The 19,466-nt window shown below is 49.2% G+C and overlaps 1 protein-coding gene across 1 annotated transcript in view; it reads right to left on the reverse strand.

The window, feature by feature from the left end:
* TDRD9 (tudor domain containing 9) overlaps positions 1–19,466 on the reverse strand; it is a 118,389-nt gene that overhangs the window by 64,061 nt on the left and 34,862 nt on the right. Inside the window, exons 8-12 of the mRNA XM_047080087.1 lie at positions 14,809–14,912; positions 7,011–7,075; positions 4,574–4,628; positions 4,338–4,422; positions 2,900–2,957 (exon numbers count right to left, since the gene is read on the reverse strand). Coding sequence (XP_046936043.1) covers positions 2,900–2,957; positions 4,338–4,422; positions 4,574–4,628; positions 7,011–7,075; positions 14,809–14,912 — 367 coding nt within the window. The remainder of the gene's footprint in view (positions 1–2,899; positions 2,958–4,337; positions 4,423–4,573; positions 4,629–7,010; positions 7,076–14,808; positions 14,913–19,466) is intronic.

A 19,466-nucleotide genomic window follows, 5' to 3' on the forward strand; every position in this document is an offset into this window, starting at 1 on the left:
AGCACAGAAGCGGCCACGATGCCGGGCTGCGGGGACTCACATCCTGGGGGGGAGGAGGCACGCTGCCTCGTGTCTCCGTGCTGCAGTGTCCTCGTCTGTGAAAGCTGGCTGCCGGAAGCCCCTCCAGCTCTCCTCTGGACTGATCGTCCCTGTCCTGACTGTGGTAAGCGGGCACGCTGGCCGGCAGGGTGCCGTCTTCTCTTTGCCCCTCTCCAGCCCTCCCATGCCCTCACTGCCACTGCCCTCCTGGAAAACCTCTGCCTCGTTCAGTTCACCACCACCGCCCCTCCGTTGTGGCTCCCCGGTCCCCACACCCTCCTCTACTGCTCCCACCCGAATTCTGGTGACTTCCAGGCCCAGGAAACCATGTGGGTGGCATTCAGGCTCCTGGTTCCATGAACCCTCTCCTCCGATCATCCTGTCCCCCACCTTCTAGCAGCCCTACCTGACACCAGCATCACAGTGACAGCAAGTGCCTCTCTCCAAACCTGCCTCCAGGCCTACCCAGCAATCCTTAATCCCTGCCGACGGCACCACAATCTGTCCATCTTGTGACCTGTTAGCTATCCCTCCACCCACCTCCTCACCTCCCTCTGTGCCCTCCCATTCTGATCTGATGGGGTCCCCACCCCACCCCCCACCCCCACCCCCCCCGTAGCCCTGGGGAACGTACTTCCCACCTCCACTGTGCGGCCTCTGGGACCAGGGAAGGACAGACCCATCGGGCCAGCAGGTTGACTGCCCCCCTTTCATCACTGTCCACTAGGCTCGAGTGGCCCTCGGGGCACCTGGCCCGTCAACCCCCCACCTTTAGGGTCTTCTCCTCGATGCTCTATGGCCCCCCATTCTCAGTCTGAGCTGGCATCGTGCCTCTAGCTCACCAGGGGAAGCAGGGGTGGCAGAGGGCCCCATGAGCTCCCTCTGCCACCCGTCCTCACACTTGGCCCTTCCCCGGGAACAAGGGTAAGGCGCCCACGCGCACAAGGAGGCCCAGCGCCCACGCGGTACCCCATCGTATCCCTGCACAGGGACGAGGCCACAGCCAGCAGGCCCCTCTCTCCCACGGCACCTCTGCACCGTTCCTGTCACCCAGACGCTGGGTCTCCCGTCCATCCGGGAAAGGTGTGCTCTTGGGCCCGGCCACTCTTCGGCAACCTCCCCTTTCTCTGCTCCCCTTGACAGCAGCATGTGCTAACTGCACGATCCCCAATGTGCCTCTCCTCCCCTCCCTCCCTAACCTCCAGCAAAACTGCTCTGGTCAAGGTCACCTATGATATCCACGTTGCTGACCCGATGGCCAAATTTCCAGTCTTCTCCAAACTTGACCAATCATCAGCATGACATGTTATCCACCCCGTCTTCCTCAAAGCCCTGACTCGGTTTCTACGTCTTTGCTGGCTGTGCCTCTGCAATTCATCACTGCCCCCCTTCAAACACCAGAAACGCCTTCCCCACGCGCCACCACCGCCCGCTGGTCTCCGGGCCTGCACAGCCAAGTGTCCGCGGACGGGCAGCAGGTGCCTCACCGCGCCGCTCCGGCTGCCACAGTCCCACACCAGATCCCCCAGCACACCTACCAGATAGGGCCCTACGGCCACCATCCCCCTGTAACCCGCCGCCGATTCTTGCCCGCACTAGTCACACCCTCCTTCCTCACTCAGCCCGCCAAGCCCCCTGCCTCACTGCGGTCTGTCCCTGAATGAGCCTCCAGACGATGTCGTCCCTGCTCTCCAAATCCTGTCTTGCCAGCAAAACCCTAAGCCTTCACACGCCCCGGAAGGCTCTGCGTGACCCGGTACCCCCGTTACCTCCTCGACCTCGCCCTCCAACCACGTCCTCCCCGCTCACCTGAGCCAGCTCCCGGCCTCCCCGTTTCCTGCACTCGCTCCGCAGACTCTGAGCCTCAGCTCCTCCTACGCTCTTCCCCATGCGCCCACCCCTCCCCGGCCGTTCGGCCAACAGCGTCTGCTGTCCTTCCCACGACTCCCTCCTCCACGTCCGCCTCCTGCACGCACCGTCACTTCACCTGCCACGAGCTCTGGTCTTATTCATCGCCTATCACCCACCCCTGAAGGTGCCATGAGAACGCGGACTTTCTCCTGGTGACTATCTCCCCAGCACCTAGAACGGTCCCCGGCGTGGAGACCAGACACTGCCACGTTCCGTGGGTACGTGTGTATCTGTCCAGCCGCGCCGTCCCTGCTGCTCCTCAACCCTGAACCGCCTCCTCCCACAGCTCACTCCTCACTCAGTTCAGGTCTTGTCCAAATACTGCGTCCTCGGCCAGGCGTTCCCTCATCACCCTAAAAGCTCATCTTCCCAAGGACCGTAGCCCTCTGATGTACCTTCCCTACAGGGAGCACTCTGCTCCACCCGAAATGACATGTGTCTCTGACTGCCGTCTGTCTCTGCCAGCAGAATGCAATCGCCCTGAGATGGGCCTTCTGCCCATTCACCACCGCGTTCCTGGCACCCAGAGCAGTGCCTGGCACGTGGGGAGCTTCAAACTACGAATTAACGAATTTAGGAAATCCGTGAACAAAGCAATCAAGGACATGCATGCAGAACGCTAAGTCAGGAAGGGCTCCCTGCCGAGCCGACACAGCGCCCTGCTACGCTTCCCCCTTTCCCCGACGCTCCTGCCTCACCCCCCTCCAGCCACAGAACTCCACCTGGGGCAGCCCCAGGCCCCACTGTCCACCAAGGCCCTCGAAGTGCCCCCGGGAGAGGAGGAAGTGGTGAACTACGAGTGCAGAGAAGCTGTATGAACCTGCTTTTCTAAATTCTCTCTTGCAACAGCCAAGAGTTGGGGAAGAGGAGGAAGAGCAACCCCTCAAGGGGCAAGCGGGCCTCTAAGTACCGTGCTTTATGTCGGGGAGAAAACAGAGAAGCATCTTACCGTACTTGACGTCTGGAACTGTGATGGAGCTTTCTGCAATGTTGGTGGACAGAATAATCTATCGAACATAAAAAAAAAAAAAAGCATCTGACGTTCCTGCTATATACTGGAAACACTGGGCAAAATTAAAAAAGAAAAAAAAAACTCAAGCTCAAAAATTATTTAAAAGATTGTTAACGTAGACAATGGACTCAAATTTTTAAATTAACAGTTTTCCTATTTTCTATAAAACACAACTGATCAAGGGTCTGGGAGGAGGCTGGGGGGAATCAACGTGGGGGCAGGGGGGCCTCAGCAGCCAAACCTGTATACCTCGAGGCTCTGCCCCACACCGGGGTGGGGCCCTGAGCCACCTACTTACCTCCCTGTCCTCAGAGATGCCACGCAGACAAGAATAATGATGCCCACCCACAGGCTCGCCGTGAAGATCACAGGAGTTAACAGATGTAAAGTGCTTCCAACCGCTTCCGGCGCAAAGCACGGGTTCAATCACCAGTACCTACGGACCCGCAGTGCCTAAGTCACAGCACCCAGGCACTGGACACGTGCTCTGCGCCAGGCACTGTGACACGACCGTAACTCAAGTCCAGATGTACATGGCTATAATTCACCTCCCTAACAGCTCTACGTTCCAACAGAAGTTCAGTCTCACAAAAGCCGTTTGCTAAGACACACTACAGGTGACAGGGACCCAGGCCATCTATCTGTTCAGGTCCACATGCATGACCTTAACGGCTACCCCTCTTCCTGGCATAATCACTGGATGCCCACAAAGCCTGGCAACACGGCAGGTGCTTAAAAGCAACAGGCAAGAAGCCAGACAAAGACAGCCGTCCCAGACCTCGGACACAGTGCTTCCGGGGTCCTGGGATTAGCACGGGGCAAAAGGCACGACCAAGCTAACACCCAAAGGAAGGGCTGAGCCTGCACCGTGCAGGGGCCGGCCACCCCTGGAGGTTCCACACATTTGCCAGGAAGCGAGGGGGCTGGGTTGTGCGTCTGAGGTTCCGGACCACCGTCAGCAGCCCTGGAAGGGTTGTGCTAAGACGCTGCCACGGCTCACGCACAACCTGAGGTTAAGGCCGTCCCCCTTCACCGGGACTAAGAATGCGGGTTCCACCCAAGGCCGCGGGGCAGTGCTGCAGACACCACAACCGTCCCACAGTCTGAGAAACGCCAAGAGGTGAGAAGCATCAGAATCCACCAGCAACAACACCCCGAAGTGGAGGAGGTAAAGAATACTAGCAACCGACCGATAAAACAAAAGACGAGAAAGAAGCAACACACGCAGCTCCTCGGGCAAGTACGCGTCCGGGTGAGTCACCGCCAGCTGCGGCGCGCGTCAGGCCAGCTAGCGGAGGTGTCCGCGCTCCGCGACGGCACAGTCTCGGCGGAAAATGTGCCTGAAGTGCTTGCAAGTCCCCTCCCGGTTTCCTACCTTTCTGTACCCAGGAACTGGACTTAGAAACACGTTATTCTGTTCTTCTAAAGTCACACTTGAATGGAGTGGATAAACCTGTAACCTAGGGAACAGATTAACGAAATAACACGTCCATAAAGAACAGAAGTGAGGACACACAAAAGCGAGCAACTGTTCACTGAGCTGATCAGACTCCTTTAGGGCAGAAACAATAACGGAACAGTAAAGACAGAGCCACATCATTTGAAACATACCTTTTGTGAACCATGTTTGTGAGAAGTTCATGCATGTAGTTTATTTCACCCAGACCTGGAGACGAAAAACAGTGGAGAGAGGAAAAAAGATGTATTTGCTGCTTAAAAAACAACCTTTAAATGAGATGACATCCTTTTCAAAAAAAGGCCCTACCAATTCATTTTGACTTTGTTATCCTGTTTGCCCAATTACATCTCAATTACAAATACAAATGTACAATGACATTGACCACCGATAACTCAAAAATATGAAAAAAAAAAAAAAAACATTCTTCTGGTGTTTCCCTTCCCACAACAGTGACCGCCTGCAAGTGTGGCCATCCGAATAATTACATTTCTTTTTTATTTCCCACTGATTTTTCCAAACTTTCTATGGTCAACAGGCAACATTTTACAACCAAAAAATAGTACTCAAAAAGTCCTGGTCACACAGATAGGCTAAATTTTTTTCGTTAGGTTTAAAAAATGTCTATGGATACATCAAACTTTCATGTGCTCTTGTCCCAACCTGAACTATCAACCCTGTAATGTGCTGAACTGTGTCCTCCGAAGAGGTGCTAAGTCCTAACCGCAGTACCTGAGAACATCGTTCTGTCTGCAAACAGCATTACTGCGGACGTAACGAGCTAAGGTGAGGTCAGACTGGAGTGGACGGGACCTTACTCCAATAGGGCTGGTGTCCCCATAAGAGGAAGGGAGAGGGACACACAGAGAGAGCGCCATGTTAACAAGGGAGGCAGAGATAGGAGGGACGCAGCCACAAGCCAAGGAACGCCAAGGATGGATGGCCGGTGGCTGCTGGAAGCCGGCAGAGGCAAAGGAGGGTTCTACCGGGAGCCCCAGAGGGAGCAAGGCCCTGCTGACACCTTGATTTCTAATTCCTGGCCTCCAGAGCAGTGAGAGAATAAATTCCCATTGTTTTGAGCCTTACACTTCGTAGCACTGTTACAGCAGTCCTAGAGAATGAATACAGAACGGCTCCCAAAAGATCAATTCCCAAAATAAACATCTATCCAACCTGCGTTCACATAAACACGTAACAGACACAAGACAAAGTAAACTGTAAAATACCGTTCATAAATATTTGCCGCAGACAATGTTTAACAGTTAGAAGGCATTTATCTCCTTTTTAGGTATTCCTGAGCTAGTACACCGTGGCTCTGCTTTGGCCATACTTCTCCTTCATACGCCACCACACGCTCAGCAGTCTTTGATAAATGTTTATTGGGGTAACTGCAACCCCACCCCACTGTCAGCGATGGTTGTTTCCTGGGTACAAAATTAATCCATAGCAACACAAGCAAAACATAACTGAAGCTGCAAACTCAAATGGTGCATCCCAAAATTAAGTAAGCTACTTTGATTCAGGGTTTTTGTTCTCCAAAACTACTTGTACAAAGACTCACGTGCTATCATTGCCTTTTAACAACAAAAAATACGTGAATTATCGTCACGATGTGTCACCAAACTATACCACTGTATTTAAAAAATCAAAAACATCATTTTGAAAAAGTACAATTTACCACAAATTAATCTTTCTCAGGTAATTCACAAGGCGGATTTCCCAAATACTGAGATAGGGACACAAGGACTTTTCTGATGACTCTCATGGTGTCACAGCAGCAACATCGTCATTAAGCTTTGCGTGTACGATGATGGCAATCACCTCACATTTACGACGATATATGTGAAATGGCAAATTTAACAAAGCCGATTACTTTATTGAAAATTTGGAAGCAGATAAAACTGGCTTTAAAAAATTAAACTCTTAAAAATAAGTTAATTAAATAAAATAAAAATTAAACTCTTGGGACACCTGGGTGGCTAGTCGGTTAAGTGTCAAAATCAACAAGTCTATGCTGATGGGGCAGAGCCTGCTTGAGATTCTCTCTCTCCCTCTCCCTCTGTCCCTCCCCTGCTCATGCTCTCTCCCTCTCAAAGTAAATAAATTAACTTTAAAAAAAAAAAAGGATCAGGGCGCCTGGGCGGCTCAGTCAGTTAAGTGTCTGACTTCAGCTCAGGTCATGGTCTCACAGTTCATGGGTTCTGTGCTGACAGCTCAGAGCCTGGAGCCTGTTTCGGATTCTGTGTCTCCCTGTCTCTCTGTCCCTCCCCTGGTTATGCTCTGTCTCTCTCTGTCTCTCTCTCTCTCAAAAATAAAGTGTAAAAAAAATTTTTTTTAAAAAAGGAAGAAAGCCTACAAAAGCAGAGGCATAATTAAAAAAAAACTTTAAAAAAATTAAACTCTTCATCATCATTTTAGCAATTGCAAAGGTTACGATAAGAGATCAAACTGAAAACCACATGTGCTCATGTTCTTGGGGTCTAAAAAGACTAAACACACAGAGCCAAGTACCATTTTTCACAAAATGGGCTAGACACAAACACAGCCTCCATCAAGGGCATTATAATTCCAGGCCACAAGCATGACACTCACCTGGCAAAAACACCAACACGCTGCTCCGCTCCGCCACAAACTGGGCACCCGACGAGCTCTTGCTCCTGTTACAAATGTGAGTGCACAAACGTTAATCTGGCAAAAGTAGCCACTGCTGGTCTAGAACCGCGACAGCCCAGGCTTCTGATCGTGAAAGTCTCATACAGATCATCCAGCATGTTTTCTTGTATGTAAGAAAACACAGAGGTCCTGGGACATGGTCCCACAGTCACTGGGGGTGCCCAAGAGTCTTGATTCCCATAAAACTCACCTGCCAAACTTTCCCTTGAAATTTAGTTATTGTAATCGAGAATCTCAAAATACAAAACTTTTTAAATAACTACAAGTAAAACTTAAACTCAAACCATCAGCTTGCCTTCCCACTCCTGTCAAAATATTTCCTCGGTGTGAAATCAGAACTTTGGTTCTCTGCACACCGCGAGCTCTCCTCGTGCAGGCAGACGGGGCAGTAACAAAACAGACAAACAAGGTCCCTGCTCTTGTTGCAGCTCACATTCTAGCAGGAGGGAGAGACCAGAGACAGGAAAGCAAATCAGGTGTCTTCAGTTTAGCAGTAAGACACCGTCAGGAACAGATGGGGGCCCAGAGACGCTGTGTTGCAGTCATTAGCTAATCTCCACACCCCTCCTCCTCTGCAGGTACTGGTCCCAGCACAGCCCAGACTGCTGTTGATCAGCTCTTCCAAGAATTAATAAAGACTAGAGTGAAAACTAGTAAGATAAAGTAAAACAACAACAACAAAAATCAACAAACTCAAACCCAGGTCTTGGAAAAGATCAATGAAATGGACAAATCTTGGGGCCCCCCGGGTGACTCAGTCAGTTAAGCATCTGACTTCGGCTCAGGTCATGATCTTGCAGTTCGTGAGTTCGAGCCCCACATCAGGCTCTGTGCTGACAGCTCAGAGCCTGGGGCCTGCTTCCGATTCTGTGCCTTCCTCTCTCTCTGCCCCTCCCCTGCTCACATGCTATCTCTCTTTCTCTCTCAAAAATAAACATTTAAAAAAAAATTTATAAAAAAAGCCAGAAATGGACAAATCTTTAGCTTTTGACCAAGAAAAAAAGAGAGAAGATTCAAAATACTAGAATGAGAAATGAAAGGGGCGCCTGGGTGACTCAGGTGGTTGAGCGTCCAACTCTGGACTTTCGCTCGGTTGTGATCCCACGGTCATGGGTTCAAGCCCTGCATCGGGCTCTGTGCTGACCATGTGGAGCCTGCTTAGGATTCTGTCTCCCTCTCTTTCTACCCCTCCCCAGTTCACACATGTGCTCTCTCTCTCAAAATAAGTAAACATTTTTTTAAAAAATGAAAGAAAGGGCATTACTTTACAGAAATACAGAGGATTACGGAGGAATACGATGGAAAACTGTACACCAACAAAGTAGATACTTGACAGGAGATGGACACATTCCTAAACAGACACAAACTATTAAAACTCACCCAAGGGGGAAAAAAATATAAGGGCACCTGGGTGGCTCAGTCAGTTAAGCGCTGGATTTCGGCTCAGGTCATGATCTCACGGTTCATGGGTTCGAGCCCTGCGTCAGGCTCTGTGCTGATGGCTCAGAGCCTGGAGCCTGCTTTGGATTCTGGGTCTCCCTCTCTCTCTGCCCCTCCCCAACTCTCACTCTGTCTCCCAGAGCTCTCTCAAAAACAGAGATTAAAAAAATTTTCTTTTAATCTGAATATGCTTATAATAAAGCAATAAACTGAACTGAGAAGTTTAAAATTACTCGTAAAGAAAAGCCCAGACCCAATGGCTTCACAGCAGAATTCTACCAAACATTCAAAGAATCGATACCAACTCTTCACAAACGTGCGAAAAACAAAACATTTCCCAACTTATTTAATGACGTCAGTACCAGACAAAAAATCACAAGAAAACTACAGACAAGACCTCTTGTACCTATGGATGCCAAGAGTCCTCAACAAAATACAAGCAAGCCAAATCCAGCAACATACGGAAAGGACTGTGCACCATGACCAAGTGGGATTTATCCCAGGATGCAAAGTCACTTTAATACCTAAAAATCAGTGGGTCCTGAGAAACTTAACAGAAGACCATGGGGGAGGGGAAGGAAAAAAAAAAAGTTAGAGACGGAGGGAGCCGAACCATAAGAGACTCTTAAAAACTGAGAATAAACTGAGGGTTGATGGGAGGGTGGGGGGGTGGGAGGGAGGGGGGGGTGGGTGATAGGCATGGAGGAGGGCACCTGTTGGGAGGAGCACTGGGTGTTGTACGCAAACCAATCACAATAAATTTCATATTAAAAAAATAAAAATATCTTTAAAATATACCTAAAAATCAATTAATTTAATACATTATATTAGCAGAAGAAAAACAAATTTCACATCATTACCTCAACAGACCCAGATAAACCATTTAAACAAAATCTAACACTCTTTCACAAAAAGTTTTAAGAAGATAATAAAATAAAATCTAAACACTCAACAAACCAGCAACATGAGTTTACTCCCTCAACCTGATGAAGGTCATCCACCCACAAGGAGCCCACAGCACACATGATACTTCACGGTCAAAGACAGGGAGGCTTCCCCTGAGATCACAGACCAGACAAGGATACCTGCTCCTCCACTTCCGGTCGGCACTGTGGTGAAGGCGCTAGGGCATCCAGATTGGAAAAGAAGAAATACAACTATCTCTGTTCATACACGACATGACCTTGGGTACAGAAAATCCTAAGAAACCCTACCAGAAATGGGGCACCTGGGAGGCTCAGTCGGTTAAGTGTCCAACTTCGGCTCAGGTCATGATCTCTCAGCTTGTTAGTTCAAGTCCCGCATCAAGCTCTGTGCTGACAGCTCAGAGCCTGGAGCCTGCTTCGGATTCTGTGTCTCCCTCTCTCTCTGCCCCTCCCCTACTTGTTCTCTCTCTCTGTCTCTCAAAAATAAACATTAAAAAAAGTTTTAAAAAATCCTACCAGAACTAATAAATGACCTCAGCAAAGTTGCAGGATGAAAGATCAATACACAAAAATCAATTGTTATTTTGATACATCTGCAATGATCAAAAAATGAAATTAAGAAAATAATTTCATTCACGATAACATCAAAAGGAGTAAAACACAGAAATGTGTTTGACAAGATAAGTGCAAAACTTATACTTTGAAAATTACTAAGCATTGTTGAAAATGATTTTTAAGAATCTAAAGAAATAGGAAAAGATCTCGTACTGGAAGACTGAATACGGTCATAGTTAAGATGGTAACACTCCCCAGATCTCCAGACTCAACCCAATCCTTTTCAGTGTCCTGGCTTCCCTGTAGAAATGGACAGGCTGATTCTAAAGTTCACCTAGGAGTACGAGGGACTTGGAATAGCCAAAACAATCCTGAGTAAGAATGAAGTTAGAAAGACTCCTACTTCTAATTTCAGAATTACTTCAAAACAGTGGTAACCAAGGTGGTGTGGTACTAGCCCAAGGAGAGACACAGAGACCAACGGAAGAGAATTTAGAGTCCGGAAATAAACCCGTCCATACGTCTATGGCCAACTCATTTTCAAGAAGGTGCCAACACACAATGGGCACAGGAGAGTCTTTGAACCAACAGTGCTGGGACGAGTGGTTAGCACACAAGCCCAAGAATGAAGCTAGACTCTCACCTCACATGTACACAAAACTGAATTCAAAGACCTAAGACCTAAATGAAACGCCAAAACTGTAACACCCTTAGGAGAAAACAAGGGGTAAATCTTGATGAGCCTGAACCTGGCAATGGATCCTTAGCTATGACACCAAAAGCATGAGCAACAAAAGGAAAACTAGACAAATTAGACTTTACCAAAACTAAAAACTTTTGTGCTTCCAAACCACCAGCAAGAAAGTAAAAAGACAGCCGTCAGGATGCAAGAAAATATTTGCAAACCATGTATCTGGTAAAGGGCTTGTATCTAGAATATAAAAGGAATCCTTATGATCAGTAAAAAAACAAAAACAAAAACAAATAATCCAATTAAAATCGGACAAAGGACGTATGCCTCTAAATATACACACGCGTGCCTTTAAAGAGGATATACAAATGGCCAATAAGCTCCTAAAAAAGATGTTCAACATCATCAGTCATCAGCAACATGGAAGTCAAAACCACAACGTGATACTACATCACACACACCAGGATGGCTGGAATCAGAGGTCAGACATCAACCAGTACTGGAAAGGACGTGGAGAAACGGGGACCCTCACGAGCTGCTGGTGGGAATGTAAAATGATCCAGGTGCTCTGGAAACCAGTCCGGCAGGTCCTCGACTGGTTAAACACAGAGTCACCATATGAGCCGACAATGCCCCTCCTAGGTATATACCCAAGAAAAATGAAAATACACATCCACACAAGTACCTGTACGTGAACTTTCACAACAGCATTCTGCACAAAAGCCAAAAGGAGAAAGAGAACCTAAGTCACCATCAATACACGAGTGGATAAATGAAATGTGGTGTATCCTACAACAGAGGACTGACCTCAGTCATAAAAAGGAAGAAAGTCCCAATACACACTACAACATGGACGAGCCGTGAAAACCCACAATAAGTGAAAGAGGTCAGTCATCAAAGATCACATCCTACAGGATTCCACTTACATGAAAGTCAAGAACAGGGAAACCTATAGGGACAAAAAGTTGATTAGTGGTTGCTTAGGACCAGGGGTGAAGGGGAAGAATGAGGAAGAGAGTGAAAGGGTCAGGGTTTCTTTCTAAGGTGATGAAGATATTCTAAAATGGGCTGTGGTGATGGTGCCGCATATGTGTGAATATTCCAGAAACTACTCAACTGTACAGCTTAAAGGGGTGCATCACATGTTATGTAAATAGTATCTTGATAAAGCCATTTTAAAAATGAGGGGGAGGGGCGTCTGGGTGGCTCAGCAGGTTGGGCGACCGACTTCGGCTCAGTTCATGATCTCACAGCTTGTGAGTTCGAGCCCCACATTGGGCTCTGTGCTGACAGCTCAGAGCCTGGAGCCTCCTTCGGATTCTGTCTTCCCCTCTCTCTGCACCACCCCCCCACTCACACTCTGTTTCTCTCTCTCGAAAATAAACATTAAAATTTTTTTTTTAATGAGGGGAAGAGGAAGGGGAACAGAGAGAGGCGAACAGGATGCTCCATTTGCCACCAAGCTAACAAACAGGTGGAAGTCAATGAGCATTTTCCCCAGGGAACAAGGGTCAGAAGCCCTCACAATGGAAAAGAAGTCTGTGGGCCTTCTCTAAAGATACAGTAACTACAATGACGACATTATAAACCTTCCTAACCACCAAGAAAAGATTTTAAAACGAAAGAAAAGGCCACAGAGTACGTATGACACATGTGAGACTAAACACACGGTCGTATCAATAAGCACGGATGGCTGAACTCAGTAAAGCCAAAGTTTTTCAAACGACTCATAAACCACCCCCAACTCTGCTACCTGCAAAAGACATACCTAAACATAAGCCGTTCAGAAAAGAGTGACAGTAAAGGAAGGGCCAAGATTTTAGAGGCCAAGACAGAAAGAAAGCAGGGCTGCGATCTTGAAACATGACAAAGCGGAATTCAGGCCCCACAGCATTAAGCAAGACCGAACGGGGCACGATACAATGCCGAAGGCACAGTTCACATCTGACAAGAGCTCCGTGCCAAAACACAGAGCAGCCAAACCCAGAACTCTCACACAACCAGATGCTGGTGGGGACGCGGAGGCACGGGGCCCCCTATCCATCACTGCCAGGAACGTGAAATGGCGCAGCCACCCTGGAAGGCACTTGGGTGGTCTCTTACAAAACCGATCCAGCGATCCTGCTCCTTCGTGCTCACCCCCAGGAGCTGAAAACTTACGTCCACGCCAACACCTGCAAATACATGTTTACAGCAGCTTCCTTCATAACTGCCCGAACTCGGAAGCCACCAAGACGTCCTTCAGCAGGTGAACGCGTAAACACACCGCGGGCCGTCCAGACAGGGGAATGCTGTTCAGCGCTACGAAGAAATGAGCTACGAGCCAGGAAAAGACATGAGGAAACTTAAATGCTTGCCGCTAAGTGAAGGAGCCAATCTGAGAGAGCTGCGTATGTATGATCCCAACCACAAGACATTCTGGAAAAGGCAACACCAGGGAGACAGTAAAAAGATCCGCGGTTGCCATGGTTATAGGGGAGGGAGGAAGAGGCAGGACAGACAGGATCTGGGGGCGGGATACTACCATGCCGGATACACACCATCACACGCCTGCCGAAACCCATCAAATGCACACCATCAGTGAAGCCTACACTGCAGACTTGGGGGGTGACGATGATGTGTCAACAACAAGGTACTGCTCCAGTGCAAGACGCTGACGGTAGGGGGCACTGTGACTACGTCGGGCACGTGGGAACTGTACTTACTCCTCAACGTTGCCGTGAACCTAAAACTGCTCTAAAAATAAAGTCTATTTAAAAGAAAACAAAATCCATAAGGGCACCTGGCTGGCTCAGTCGGTTAAGTGTCCGACTTGATTTTGACTCAGGTCATGACGGGTCACGGATCGAGCCCTGTGTCAGGCTCTGTGCAGAGCAGGGAGCCTGCTTAAGATTCTCTCTCTCGCTCCCTCTGCCCCCTCCCCTGCCTGTGCACTCTGTCTCTAATTAAAAAAAAAAAAAAAAAATCAAAGCCAGAAAGAAATCTCTTAAAATAGGTAAGAAAGAAAGAAAGAAAGAAAGACCAAAACTTGAAGGAGCTCAGAAACCGCTAAAGTAACACAACTGCATGCAGGTTGTGGGGGACGGGACGGGATGACGGCCCGCTCATTCTCAGGTAGTGTTCAGGGGGACCGCAAGACGAGTGACTTTACGCGTCACGGATGTCTGCACTTCGCAAGTGACAGTAAAAGGAGGGAGGCATGGACGTGCGCATCGGGCCTGGAAGGACAGGTGGCCCGCAGTCACGTTCCGGTTGCCGCGAGGAGGCGGACTCTACATCGTCCGGGTCTGTCATTCTCACACAGAAACTGCATTTACGAGCCACAGGAAATGAACACAGGGAGGGTTCAGAACATAATACAGTATTTTTTATATCACAGACTCCAACCACCCCTGATAACCTGAAGTTGCTCTTAAGGGAAAACAGGTTCCGCTTCAAAGGTCCAGCTAAACACGTGAGCAAACGGGTGACCAAGGAGCCTTAGGGTGGGGAGCGGATCTTCCTCTTTTTTTTTAATGTTTATTTATTTTTGAGAGAGAGAGAGAGAGAGCATGAGCTGGGGAGGGGCAGAGAGAGAGGGAGGACACAGAATCCGAAGCAGGTTCCAGGCTCCGAGCTGTCAGCACAGAGCCCGACGCGGAGCTCGAACTCACAAGCTGTGAGATCATGACCTGAGCCGAAGTCGGACGCTCAACCGACTGAGCCCCGGGCGCCCCCCGTATCTTCTTAACAAACAGAAACCAAGGCAAGGAAATGCACCCGACACCTTCTTCTAGCATGGTCCTCTCCACCTGCCTCAGACTAGGACTGACAGGACTCAGCATGTCTGGAAACCATTCTCTCTTTAGGCTGTGACTGCTGGCTTCTAAAACTGTCAAGTCTTAAAACTGTACTTGGTCTTACTACTTTAAAGTGGAAATTTCCCGTAAAAAAAAAAAAAAAATGGCCAATGTACCGACTTTATTTTAAAATATATACAGTGACTACCGGAGAAGGTATCTACAGTTACATGTTAACATTATAAAAACACTAAACGGTTTCTAAACAAACAGCGAACCGTTTGAACTCGCACGTGAAGCACGCTGCCAAGCGGAGCGTCTCTTACCCACTCTCCTTCACATCCAGGTGGTCGAACATCTGGATCAGGGAGACAGCGACTTCGTATATGTCCTTAGTAATCACCGGCTCCTCCAGGATGTGAGGAGAAAGCTAAACACAGGAAAAGGAAAGGCCGGAAGATCAGAACAGGATTACAAGGGGTTCTGGGTTCAGACAGGTGACTGTCTTTAGTGCGTCACTTTAACACCCTAATAAAAAGAGTACTGTCAGCAGCCAATACACAAACGCTTGCCGAGCGCCAGGCCCCAACGGACACGGTACGGACGAGTTCACCCCCCGTCCCTGTCACTGGGGCGCAGATGGGCTCAGAGTGCAGACACACAGAGGTGGGATGTCTGTCGGGAAACCTAGTCTGAAGACAGAGCGAGCAGCTCCAGATGCGTACAGAACCCAGCGCCGGCGCCCCTCCCATCAGGCGCCCGTCTCAACAAGTCCTGAGACATCACCGCCACCACCGTCACGAGGACCGGGGAAGGCTAACACCCCGTTACATCCGCCAACTTACAGGAAGAATATACCGAAGTCACCTATGTGCCAGGGCACAGGTCGCCAGACTACTTTTAATCGCATACTAAAACAAAACTAATGAGCCCAGCTCGTTTAAAACTGCCCTCCAGACACCTCCGCAGAATGCGGGAGGTCAACCGCAGCAGCCACCCCCCCGGTGAGGTTGGCATCACTGGTCTGAGCTGACGGCTTCATGGAACCAAGGCCACCACCGTGGAAGAGTCTCTCTACAACATCCGGCACAACAGTTATGGCATAATTTCCAGAAAATCTCTTTCATAGCCATATCGGGGGTTTTTTTTGCACCAAGAGTAAGAAAGCTTTTGTGGTGTATTTAATAACCTTACTTATCAAGTACTATGCTCAAAGCACTGCATTCAACTTTGTGAAAAACACATCAGAAGTCTACAAGTGATAAGTAGTTAGCCACAGACGCAAACTTTTCCCCCCGTTTTTAGAGTAAATTAAGTCAGCTGGTAAGAAACCATTTTTCATTATTAGTACGATCCTACTAATGTAAGAATAACAAACCGGCTTTTATTTCATCAATAACTGTGAAGGAGCATTCTATCTTTACCTGGAACGACTTTCTACTTTATCCAAACGATAACCGTAACAGAAACATACAAAACAGAAATAGAAAGAAAGCATAGTTTTCACAAACCCCAACAGTGGCATTCACACCCATCAGAACGATTTTTCTACAAACCAGTAAGCCACGGAAAAGGTACGTCACCAATTCAGAAGTAACTTCACTGTGTTCTAGAATCCAAACCCAAAGACTATCATTTAAATACAATACAAGACACCAGATACAGCCCCGCTTTCTCCCAGCAGGCGTCACACGGGTGACGACGGGAACAGTGAGGTGGGTCACGGGCCCGCTGATCCACGGCTGCCCTCGCCCCCACCACGTGTGAGAGTCAGGGGCAAACAACAGACGACAGACGAGGTCTCTGCTCCCCCAGACGGCACGGTGCGCTCAGAGCGAACGGGCCCACTCGCTCAGTCGATGCGCTCCGACAAAAGATAGAGCAGGGGAAGGGGCAGAAACGTGGAGGGAACGAATTCACGCAGGCGGAAACGGAGAGACTCACTCCTCCGCCGAACTAACGACCGTGACGCCGTCAGCAGAAGGAGGCTGAAGCTCGTGTTTCTGCCCCACGCGGAGAGGCTGGAGCCCTGCGCGTCTGCCGTCACCACGAGCCGGCGGTGCCGAGGCGGCCAGCTGGTCCCAGGAGGAGGGCGAGAGACGTGCCAGAACGAGCGCTGCAGACGGTAGGAAACGAACGGTGCCGACACGGCCAGGCACCGTCGGGGAGCAGAACGGGGACCTCAACCTGTCTCACTGTCCCCGTGTTCCCCTTGAAGTGGGTTACTGCCCAACTGTGAACAGGATTACAAAAGCCCTGTCCAGGGCGGGAAGGCGTGGGGAGTGGTGGGCGGGGCCACGCTCTCCTTCAGCTCTGCTTCCGGCCTAAAGCTACACATCGCGGGCGCTCCCTCCTGTCTCACTTCTAAGGGGAGGGTGAAAACAAAAAAGCTGAAAATAAGTAGTGAAAAGAACTCCTCAGAAGACGTCGAAAAGAACAGCCAGGGTTGGCAACAGAAAGACCACAAGGGCAACACTGGCCTCAAGGGAAGGGTGACTTTCGAGAAAACCACACTGGCCAAAGGTGTCAAATATTACAGGGAGGTCATGGTAAGTTTAGGGCAGAGAACTCTCAACTTAAGGAAGTCGCTAGTGATCCTGACAAATGCCATCTCAGAACAGGGGCAGTGGGAGCCAGACCACGGAGAGAAACACGGGACCTCGTGAGGGTGCGTTTTAAGATGGGAGAGACTCAGTTCTGATGAAATGGGGACAGGTAAGGGGCAGTGGAGAAGGCACTAGGAAAGGTAACACGAGGAGGGTGTTGGGGCGCCGGGGGGAGCTCAGTTGGTTGAGCAACCAACTTCGGCTCAGGTCACGATCTCGTGGTCTGTGGGTTCGAGCCCCACGTCAGACTCTGCTGACAGCTCGGAGCCTGGAGCCCGCTTCGGATTCTGGGCCTCCCTCTCTCTCTGCCCCTCCCCGACCCACGCTCTGTCTTTCTCTCTCTCTCAAAAGTAAACATTACAAAAGAAAAAAAAAAAAAGCAAGGAGGGGGCAACAGTCAATCAGAAAAGGTCCCTAAGAAGGCAGAAAGGGAGAAAGGCTGGTGTCCGCAGAAGGAACGCTGCTTCTCCCCTGTAACATTAGATGGTGCGCCCAGGGAGTAGTAACAATAACAAAACTGGAATTTTTAAAACTCCTCTGACTCCAAAAACTATACAGCAGAATCTATACAAAATACTGCTTTTATAAGGCTTAATGTTAATGTATTCATTCACCGAAATATTTCCTGAGTACCTATTAAGTACCAAGAACAGGATACTGGGTATGCAAATGCCAAAACCGGGTTCTCCCCAGCCTGGAGAACACGAGCCCCTGGCTGGAGAGGAGTCCAGGCTGCCCCGCACGCACGGGAGCAGAGGGCAGGTGCCCAGGCCTGACCCAACTCCACAGTGCACCCACGAGCAATCATCGACGTGATTCCAACACACAACGGCCAGCTGGAAAGACTTGTAAAACCATCGGTACTTTCACATTCCAAAATGGGCCAGAAAGTACAAAACTTTTAAATGTGACGAAGTGCCCTCTCCCCTCCACCTTGAATACGGGCTGCAATCAGTGACTTGTGTCCAAACAGCAAAGGACAGACGTGTCTCTCTTATGCTGCTTACATCTCCCTGGGGTGGGGGTGGGGGGGGGGGAGGGAAACAGGCAACGAGCAAAGAAACAGGTAAACACATACAAATACACAAAAGAAAAAGGAAGGGACAGTAACACTGTAGGGCAGAAGTTTGGCTAAAACTTCCTTGGCCAGGAGGGGCGCCTGGGTGGCTCAGTCGGTCGAGCATCTGACTTTGGCTCAGGTTGTGATCTCACAGTTTGGTGGGTTCAAGCCCCGTGTGGGGCTCTGTGCTGACAGCGTGGGGCCTGGAGCCTGCTTCAGATTCTGTGTTTCTCTCTCTCTGCCCCTCCCTTGCTCACACTGTCTCTCTTTCAAAAACAAATAAAAAATTTTTTTTAAAAACTTCCTTGGCCAACATCACCAGTGATAGGCCACGCTGGCGGTCCCCCCGTGACAATACAGCACTTCACCCCAGTGGTCTGCCTCCCCAAGATCCATAGCCCCAAGTCTACTCATGAGAAAAACATCAGAAGAATTCTAACAGTGGGGAATCCTACAAATACCTGACCAGTACTCCTACAAACCGTCAAGGTCATCAAAAATAAGAGACATCTGAGAAACTGTCACAGCCCAGAGAAGCCTACAGAGACATGACGACTCAAAGCAATGTGGGACCCTGAGACAGAGAAAGGAAATTAGGGAAAAACCAGTGAAATCCAAATAAAAACAACTTTAGTTCTAATAATATATCAGTTAGTTTCTTGGTTCTGACAGTTTTTTTATAAACGTGAACTTTAGAATCCAGGTGACAGGTGTTTACTATAAAATTCTTATAACTTTCCTGTTTTTTTGAAATATTGTCATCTACAAAGTTGGAAAAAAAGACGTGCCACATTTTAATGGCCATCGCTGGCCTCCCTCCACTGTAACAGATTTGACAAAATGTGTCTTCTTACCTTAGGTGGAACCCAGTCGGCTGACTCACCATCGTCGAGGCTATAGTCTACTTCCACATCACAAATGTTTGTGGTAAGAGTCCAACTCCTACACAGAGCAGGCTGGCACCGTCCATCAAAATCACAAGTGCACACACCCTCTGACCTGGCAATTCCACCAGCAGACACTGTCTTCTACAAGGCATAACCTACACAGGGGTCTTCAATGGGGCAGCCGACCACCCACGGACTGTCTGGAAACACTGTTGGTGGTCACAGTGGGGGCCCCACTTGCAGCTAGCGGATCAAGGCCAGAAACGCTGTTAAACATCCTACAGTGAGTGCACAGGGCGGCCCCCACCACAAAGAACCGGCCCCAAATGTCAACAGTAACAAGGCAGAGAGAGCCCAGCCTCTGAACACACTGTCGGGAGCGCACAGTCTCCTCCCGCAGCACTGCTTTCAACCAGAACACACCAGGGGCA

This window comes from Lynx rufus, unplaced genomic scaffold (assembly GCF_022079265.1).
Source record: "Lynx rufus isolate CCGP_SWC_20201006 ecotype Redwood Valley unplaced genomic scaffold, mLynRuf1.p SCAF_17, whole genome shotgun sequence".
Lineage (NCBI taxonomy): Eukaryota > Metazoa > Chordata > Mammalia > Carnivora > Felidae > Lynx > Lynx rufus.